Source organism: Theobroma cacao, chromosome 4, assembly GCF_053813885.1.
Source record: "Theobroma cacao isolate CCN51 chromosome 4, ASM5381388v1, whole genome shotgun sequence".
Lineage (NCBI taxonomy): Eukaryota > Viridiplantae > Streptophyta > Magnoliopsida > Malvales > Malvaceae > Theobroma > Theobroma cacao.
Window position 1 is genome coordinate 27,796,166 of NC_142642.1, and position 9,364 is coordinate 27,805,529.

Here is a 9,364-nt window from a genome sequence, read left to right on the forward strand (position 1 = left end):
AAAAAAAAAAAGCCAGTGATCAACGGTACATTGCATCTTGATTTTTGGTCACGTTTGTAAGTGTCATATTTGTATATATTATTGTCAGTTGGATCAATGTCATTTATGGGTGATAATTGCATAATTCGATTCCGAATAGTGGTATTTTATTTTTGTTATTGGGCTCTGACAATTGCAATGGCATGAAAGCTCGAAGTTTCGATGTTTGCAGCCCAATAGACGAAAAGGAGGAGAAAGGAACAATTCATATCACGAAACTAACTATGCTTTGTTTTCGGGCACGGGGCAAGGCCTAAACTAACTTTACGGCTCAGGGAGTCAGGGTCATGGGCTTTCCTTTCTGGAAGGGAGAAGCTTTCCAAGTTTTCCATCTATAAAAAGTAAGAACTGAACTGTTTTTCAGTATTTACTCCCAAGGCGGGTCCAGTGGTTGATCTCTGATGCTCTGGTAACTGTTCTCAGACTTCTGCCGCACTCTTTAACAATTTATATCTATCTCCATTAATGGGTCTCTTTTTTTTCATCTATTTTCGGGTGAGATTGTTTTTTTTATTCATCAATTATATTGTGTTTATATTCCATATGAGGTTTTATCTCTGTTTGGTTGCTGAGAAAGTGTATGGGAAAAAAATTGGTGTAGAGAATTTTGTTAAAATTTGTTTTTTTTTCTTTTCTTTCAGTAAATGGAATTAGAAAAAATTTGGTTTTCCCTGAGATTGCAAAATTTAACGAATTTAGCAGTGGAGTGGTAGAAAGTTCATGAAATTTTAGTTTAAGGGAAGATTTTCATTCATTATTCAACGTTTTTTTAAAAAAAAAATAATGATGCTCTTTAAAGATGAAGTCAAGGTTATTTTTGTGTAGATACCTGTAAAAGAAGTAATCTTACTAGATCTTTGTTTTTGTGTTTTTTTTTTTTTTTAAATTGTGATAGAAATGTAGAAGATATGTGGATTGTGCAAAAAACTCTTCGATAATGTTACAACCGTGCTAATTAACTGGGAAGTAGGGGCGATTATGTCTGGAAGCAACTTGTGCTATAGAGGGATGGTTGGGATATATAGTTGATTGGTTGTGAATATTTATACGTGTTTGTGTGTGTGCATGTGTGTGCCCGCCTCTTGGATCATGCCATGACAGTATGAATCAGAGTATTTTTCTCACAAGGTTGAGGCATGACATTTTCTTGTAAGATTTTGGCTAGGAAGAATGGATTGGTAGATGGTAAGTTAGCATATTGTTAAGTTTGATGGCATAAATGAGCTTAGTTGGAGCTAGAGAACCATGACTAAGGATATCTACATCTGGCTGCAATTTGTAAAACCATGATGACAAGCAAAGCTATGGGCATTAATTTTTTAAGGATTTTGGTGCTCAAAAAATGAAAGGAAAAAAAAAATACTAATACTGCATCATTTGAAATTTTGTAGGATTAGAATTGAGGAACATAAAGGCATTGGTGAGTCCTTAGATGGTTCTCCATTTGACCCGGTGGAATTTTAGGGTTGTATCTGGCTAGTGCGTCATCATTTATTGTCATTCTTTTTTGGTTTGTTGTCTTTGATGAAATGTATGTATATTCAATTTAATGACTTTGTGTATAAGAAGACATACTTTATTAGAGAAGATGGAGTTTATAACAAACAGTTTTAGTTGAAATGAATAAGAAAGATTGGTCAAGTATGTTGATTCTCGGTACGGATAATCTCTCCTAGGTGAACTCCAATCAGAAATCTCAGTCAGGATTTATTATGACATATAAGGTGATTAGTTTCATCCAGTTTTAGGGGAGTCTAATTGTTGTGCACATTTTGTTAATTAGTTGTAAACAAGTCATATAATGTGTTCTGTAAGTTGGACTAGATTGTTATATTATGCTCTGTTTCATTGGGAAGTTAGCATGTATTGGATAATTGATGATTTGGGATTTAAGCTTGGGCATCTTGTTGATTCTAAAGAAGTAATTGTTTAAGGTTTCAAGGGTATGTTATGTTCCTCTGGGAGGAAGTTTTTGTAAGAGTGTGTTTTTTATCCTTGGCCAACTCATGGGCAAAGGGGATGTAGTTCATGCTTTAAGTTCTGAAGAAATGCTTCGTGATATGTGATAATGAATCTACACACATGCATTTTAGTTTTGTTATCGTTTGGAGCTTGTTTGTCCATCTGATGATGTATATGTTTATCTTTTTTTTTTTTTTTTGATAAGCATATCTGTTTATCTATTATTCGGTGTCACCTTAGAGACATGTCAATTGAAAGCTTTGTTTTCATTTTACCTCCACATTGAATTTATAGTTAATACTTTGAACGAATTTATTTCAGTTGAAGAATTATTAAGCAAGCAGATTAGTTAGCTTCAGAAATTTAAAGGGAATGAAATGGAAAAGCCAGTGAAGTCAGATAGGATTAGCAATCTACCATGGGATGTATTGAACAGCATCCTCGTGCACCTGCCACTAAGAGATGTGGCTAGGACTAGTCTCTTATCAAGAAAGTGGAGATATAAGTGGACTAGCCTCTCGCAGTTTGTTATTGACGATAAATGCTTCCCCTATTCTTTGCCAGACAAAACCAGGTGGGGAGAGATTAGGAGAATCTTTCACCTGGTTCAATCAAATCACAATGGCCCAATAGAGAAGTTTAAGCTTGCTGCTTATTGCTATCCAGACCATTCTGATTTAAATGAGTGGATAAATTATTTGACGGTGAAAGGTATCAAGGAATTAATTCTTCAGGACTTCAGTTTTATTAGGCGTTTTAAATTGCCTTCGTGCCTTTTTTCTTGTCCTCGACTAATCTGCTTAGAGCTTCATGGCTGCATTTTGAAGCTCCCACCCACATTCAGAGGTTTTAATTGTCTCAAAAGTCTTCAGCTCGCTCAGGTTTCCATTATTAGCGAGACCCTAGAATATTTGATTACTAGCTGCCCTGCTCTTGAGAGACTGACCCTATTGAACATTGATCATTTAGCAATTCTTAGAATCCGCAATCAGAACTTGAAGTACTTGAAAATAGATTCTGAATTTGAAGATATCTTTCTTCAAAGCAGTCCACTTTTGGCCAGTGTTGATATTCGCATGATCCCTGTGGATGGAAGATCTATGCCTTGGTCAGAGGAAAGGGATCCTTCCAACCTAATCAGAGTTTTGGGCTGTCTATATGGTATCAAGAAGCTCACTTTGTCCTCTTATTTTATTAAGGTAAAATATTTCTTTTCCGTTTCATCCTTTTGCAGCTTACCGGTATATTTCTGTTACTGAGGTAATAGAAATTTTGCATTTGTTTCCAGTTTCTTGCTAATGGCATTTTACCAGTGAGACTTCCAAGACCACTCCTTAATCTTTTGGTTCTTGACCTTAAAGAAGTAAGATTTAATAGTTTTAAGGATGTTGCAGCTTTCTTTTCCATACTTAGAAGCTCCCCAAATTTAGAGGAACTCATTATATCGGTTAGTCATTTCCCAATATCCTCTAGTATTTGATATGAGTATATTATACCCCAGTTCAATTTACTACATTGTTCTTTCTTTTTTGATAAATTATTTGTACTTATTGACTTAATGTGTTGTTGCCCTTTTAGGTTGGCCATTCAAATGAGGTCATCAGACCTGTTGTTGATTTTCTGAAAGATCAGTGCCTGTATAATTTCTTCTTCAGCCAACTTAAAGTGGTGAGGATCAGAGGCCTCTGTGGCACCAGACCTGAATTGGAATTTTTAAAGCTCATACTTGCTCATTCTCCTGTCCTTGAGGCATTGACTGTAGTAAAATATGGAAGTGAGAGAGTTCCTGAATCATTGTTGCTGCATGTTGAGAGAGCTTCTGAAAAGTTGAAGATTACGAGCTTATCTTTGTAGGCCAGCTATGACATGCAGGTGAAAGGGATCCTCAATGGTTGTTACTGCAAAGTGAGAAGGGTTCAACATGTAACAGGTGCGACTTTTAGCGCACCTTGTAACTGTCAAGCGTTGACCTATATCTCAGCATTCTTTACTATAGAGTATTTCTTGTTTTGTAGAAAACTAGAAGAACATGAATGGCATTGCAGTGTAAATGATATTTTTTCCTTAATAAGAGATGGAGATTATGTTGGAAGCATTGAGTGAATGTCTTATTCAAGATGGGGGCTATAATGTTTAGGATATCTGCTAACATGTCAGCATGTAAATGTCACGGCAATATTATCACGTCATCGTATAGTACCACATGGCATTGTCACGTCATAACTCTTGTGTCACGTGGTATGGCATGTCATCATCTCACGTCATGTCATCAAAATGTGACACATCAGTACTGACGTCATCTTTTAACAGTAAAATTAGATGTCGTTAGGAAAGAGTGATTAAATTGACGTAATTTTTAAAATTAAGATATTAAATTACTTCGATTTTTAGTATATTAATTAAATTGAACAAAATTAAAGAATACATGAACTGAAAAGTCTTTTGATCATTTTTAAACCTCACTTATAAAGGGACTATAATAGTAAAAGAAGGAATAGACTTTCACTTTGAATACATGGCTTTTATCAAATATGGTGCATATATTGCCTAATGTGAGAAATTCAATAATATATTTATGTTGGGTTTTCGAAGGGCAATTTTGTGTACACAAGGAAAAAGAAGCCTAGCTGGCCAATGCCAGGACCACGTCGACTTCCGTGAAACCCCCTATCAATTACCACTACTGCTTCTTGATTTCTGTATAGCCCATCACTCTGGTAATTAAATTAATTATACTTTTTTTCCTTTTCGTTGATTTCAGTTTTCGTATTAGGTTCATGTTATGCCTTTATGTCGAGAGAAGAGAAACAATTTCTGATTTAACTCAGGGGAGAGATTTATTATTCCTAAATAATAAGATGAAAGAAGATTTTATATTCGTAGGTCTTAATAATAATATTGTTTGATGGAAAGGAATATTAGGTTTACTTCTCCCAGCAGTTCTCAAATACAATTATTTTCTTTTTTTTTTTTAATATTTTGGCCACTGCAGGTAACCAGGGAGTAAACAAACAGGTGGTTTGGTTACAGTCATACGCATGGGTGAGAGAATGAGAATATTTATTTAATTTTATTAGAGAAATTAATGTAGGATGAATTGGTTTTCTTGCTCTATGGATTACATTCGAGTGAAGGAGAAGCAGCCTCAAAATACTGAAAATTTACAAGAAACAAACTTGGACAGACTCAGCTATCTTTCAGCGGAGATTTTAGACTTCATCCTTGAGAAATTACCGATGAAGGATGCAATTAAGACAAGCATCTTATCGAAAGAGTGGAGATATAATTGGTGTTCAGTTTCACAGCTAACAATTGACTGGGATGGTAGAAAAGGCATATGGTATCTGATTAGCTCAACTATCAATCAATACCTACTTAACCACGATGGGAACATTGACAAGTTGAGTTTCAGAAGCAGATATATCTACTCGGATCGAACATATTTTTATTGGATTGACGTTCTATCAAGGAAAGGTGTTAGGGAGTTGGTTTTTGAGATGCAGTACAGTCTCTGTACTCTCACGTTGATTTGTTCACTGTTTGCCTGTCAACAATTGAATCACTTGCAGCTCTTCAATTGTGAAATCAAGCTTCCTGAAATGTTCCAAGGATTCAAGTTTCTTGCCTCCCTCAACCTCCATCCTGTTCGAATATCTCAAAATGATCTTGAAAGGGTAATCCTTGACTGCGCTGCTCTTGAGAGATTGACCCTGCTAAGCATTCCTAAGTTGGGGCATCTTAAAATTCATGCACCAAACCTTAAATACCTCAAGTTTAGTTCCTCTTCAAAAAGTGGATTCGGTCTTGAAAATACTCCACGTTTTAAAAATTTTTAGTAACTAGACCTAGAGAGATCTCGTCTCTCCTGAATTTTGCCCATCTTCTTTGAAGCTCTCTTTAAGTGTATATATGTTGAAGACGCATGTGGGAGAATATCCTCTAAAACAATGATTGTGTACCAATCCTCGGCTTGTCAAATTTTCAATTGTGAGACAGAAGGATTTTATACCAAAAACAAAGGTTAAGGACTCTTGTTCAATGTCCAGTGGAAGGTAAACAACTAAATACTTTAGTACAACTTGTAACCCTATAAATACATAAACTAGGGTTTAAATCAAACAAGAAAGCATGACTACACAATGGGCCTTCTAACACCATTTTTCAGCACTGCCGCAAGCAAAAACAAACAGTAGCTATCAGTATTCAATTGGTTTCTGGTTTCCGCTCCAAGAGTCCTTGAAGTAATTTCAACTTCAACATCCACCTCATTGTTGTTAAAATTTGTAATTAAGGAGCTCGAAGAGTTAATTTTCACGTGCCCTAGCTACTCTTGAGACATTGACCTTGTCCAGAATTATCAAGTTGAAGCATCTCAAAATTCATGGAAAAAATCTTAAGCTCATGGAACTTACTTCTGTTTGTGCAAATATCCATGCAGAAAGTACTTGGGATCTTGCCAGCCTCCACCTCAAGGATGTTGAGACTTGAGATTGATGTAAACAAACTTCAAACATTTATCCTCGAGTGTCCCGCTGCTCTTAAGAGACTACCCTTGTTACGAATTTGGAACTTATTGGGGCATCTTCTTAAAATTGATGCGCCAAATCTCAAGTCCGTGGAACCTGATTCCATGCCTACAAACAACAGCTCTGAAAGGTCTCGGCACCTTGCCAATGCCTGCCCCTACCTCATGGCCGACCATGTTAATGAAGATAAAAGCAAAAATTTCATTCTGAGCTGCCCTTCTCTTGAGAGACTGGCCCAGTTGAGGCATCTTAAAACTCATGGACCAAATCTTAAATACCTAGAAGTTGGTACGGGGTTGGAAAATATCAGCATTGAAAATAATCTAAATTTGGTAAGTTTTACTATCAGCTTGGGGACTCCGGACGTTCCATGTCTGATTTATCAAGTTCAGCGAAGCATGGTGTCCTCAGATTGTTGCCCATTCCTTCTCAGCTCCCAGCTCTTGAGATACTCAACTTTTTCTTGGTAATTTTGCATTACTCCACCAATATTATTTGGCTCATTTTAGTTTTGACAATCCAAGTTTAACTCAGAATGAGGTTCCAAAGTTTCAACTCTGGTCAAGATTATCTACCGAACAAATTAATTTTTAAATGTATATTTAAAAAAACCTTAAATTTTAAAAAATATACATTTGATAATTAATTTGTTCAAAATTTTTAATCAACATTTTTTAAAATTTTAATAAATAATCAATTAAAAATTAAATTAAATTAAAAAATTGACATAAATCAAAATAAGACAATATATATGAGACGGATTGAACAGTATATTTTAGTAAGTAATACCATAACGACGATCTAATAGATAATGACCTAATCTAAATGGTACTTGTTCATCTACTTCTTACTATCTTTTTTATAAGGTTACACATAAGTAATCATTACAAGTAAAATCAATCAAACTTAGGGATTTAAATAGGCAAGTAAGCAGAAAAAAAATTTAACAAATAGTAGGGGTACTAAATCTGCATATTCTTGTTACTATTATTAATTAAATATGATTGTGCAATGTAATAATTGATTCCATTCATCTTTCTTTGACGACAGTCTTTTGTTTTCAACCAAAATCATTAGTCCCCAGGGGCCATTCGCCCTCCCATTACCAAACCTTCTCTCTCTCCTTTCATGCCCACGATTGAATGACATCAAAAATCTACATACAATTATTCAAAAATAAAAGAAAAATACCTTCATCCCTTAATTAATTTTAACTATAATTTTACACGGATCTATTAATTTTTAAAATAGACAATTCGTCTCAAAAGAATATATTTTACTAAATATATAAATTCAAATGTTAGTCAACTATCAATGTTTTCATTAATTTGATAATGTAATAATATTGAAAGGACAATTTTATTCTTCATTAATTTTTAAAATGATCGTACCATGTAAATTATAAATTTTATTTTTAATTTTTTTCTTATTTAAAAATTTTATCTCTTACCTTTTTCGGCGGCCGAAGTGCTAGATCTTCCTTCCCTCTGTTTAGGTTCGGGGGGTGGCCGGTGAGGAGCACCGTCAATTAGCCTGAAAAAGAGGTAAAAAAAGAAAGATCTTTTTGACCTTTCACACTCATTTGTTAACGTCATTTATGCATTTGAGACGAATTGTTCATGCTAAAAACTAATATATCTATGTAAAAATTATGATTAAAAATTGAAAAGTTTAAGGTATTTTACTGAAAAATAAAAAACGTGAACATATATAAGGAAAGAAAAAAAAACTCTTTAAAAGGTTTAAATAACTGATATGTTGGTGTATTTTCAAAATCAAAAGTTATGTCACATGATGAAAAACTATCTTAATTCAAAGGGTTATATCACATAAAGTGATATAATGTGTCTATTAGATTATAGGTAGGTTTTCACGTAAATAGTTATATCTCTTGAAAAAATTACATCCAAATGTTATGAGACAAATTGAAAAGACACCATAGTTCAAAAGTTAAATATGAAAAATTATTGTTTTAAATTATAACTCAAAAATTATATCTTATTAAATGAATAATTGTCTTTTCATAAGATGATTATTGAAACAATACCTTTATCCAAAAATTGTGTTTGGTAAAACCTAAAGATGTCTTTTAGACAAAATGGTGTCATAATGAAAGGGTTGTGTTCTTGAAGAAGAGACACTTGCATGTTTATATAAAGAGCTTGTTACTAACCATTTTGAGATATCAAATAAAATTAAACACACAACAAGAGCAGATATATCAAGAGCAAGAAAAGTGTTGTGTGTTCTTTTAAGATAAACACTTAAGTTCCCATCAATCACAAAAACTTTCAAATTTTTTATAATCTACTTGATGTAAAAAGTAAGCTCTAAAGTCGAATAACTTTATAAACCCTTAGATGTATCTAGCAATCTATTTTCATAAAGTGTAATACGAAGTTAGACATTGGTTTCATTGTATTTCTAAAACTATTCGTATTATTCTCCTTTACATATCGAGTGGTGAAGACAAAATAAGTTTTAAAAATAGAGTTTATTGAAAGGCTCACTTTGAAGTCAATTTTACCAGTTCCTTGAATCCCATAGAAACCCCATTTGCACCAACATGATACCCGTAGAAATCCCCATCAATGCAATAATAATAGGTAGCTATATTACACTGGTCAAAGGTCAGCAAGTGTAGAAGCAAAAAGCCAAAGGACCCAAATTTGGTTCATCTAGAAGTAGAAATGCAGAGTCTGAAGGAGTAGACTTAGACGTTTAAAATCATCCATTCTTTAAAATGTAGGGACAGATAAAATCCCAGGGAAAAGACAAAGTGAAAGACTTGAGACTTATCGAGTTTACCTTGACAGAATATAAGCAAGAAGAAGCCA

At 34.0% G+C, this 9,364-nt stretch overlaps 2 protein-coding genes across 5 annotated transcripts; both read left to right on the forward strand.

The window, feature by feature from the left end:
• The first annotated feature begins 291 nt into the window (after nt 1–291).
• LOC18601836 (F-box/FBD/LRR-repeat protein At1g13570-like) lies at nt 292–5,681 on the forward strand. 4 transcript variants are annotated; one of them, XM_088805943.1, is made up of 5 exons: nt 292–448; nt 1,431–1,501; nt 2,321–3,200; nt 3,290–3,448; nt 3,580–4,100. In XM_088805943.1, the coding sequence occupies exons 3-5, from the start codon at nt 2,379–2,381 to the stop codon at nt 3,853–3,855; spliced, it is 1,257 nt and encodes a 418-aa protein (XP_088662069.1). In that variant the 5' UTR covers nt 292–448; nt 1,431–1,501; nt 2,321–2,378; the 3' UTR covers nt 3,856–4,100. The 4 variants fall into 4 exon arrangements, 3 of the variants coding, with proteins under 3 accessions (XP_088662069.1, XP_017975854.1, XP_017975855.1); XR_016025999.1 differs by lacking the exon at nt 292–448 and adding exons at nt 4,594–4,718; nt 4,994–5,681 and having other exon boundaries at nt 469–3,200; nt 3,580–3,931; XM_018120365.2 differs by lacking the exon at nt 1,431–1,501 and having other exon boundaries at nt 293–448; nt 2,323–3,200.
• Nucleotides 5,115–6,997, forward strand: LOC108661593 (putative FBD-associated F-box protein At5g56560). The gene is made up of 2 exons (XM_088805755.1): nt 5,115–5,675; nt 6,440–6,997. The coding sequence occupies exons 1-2, from the start codon at nt 5,115–5,117 to the stop codon at nt 6,995–6,997; spliced, it is 1,119 nt and encodes a 372-aa protein (XP_088661881.1).
• Nucleotides 6,998–9,364: the final 2,367 nt, after the last annotated feature.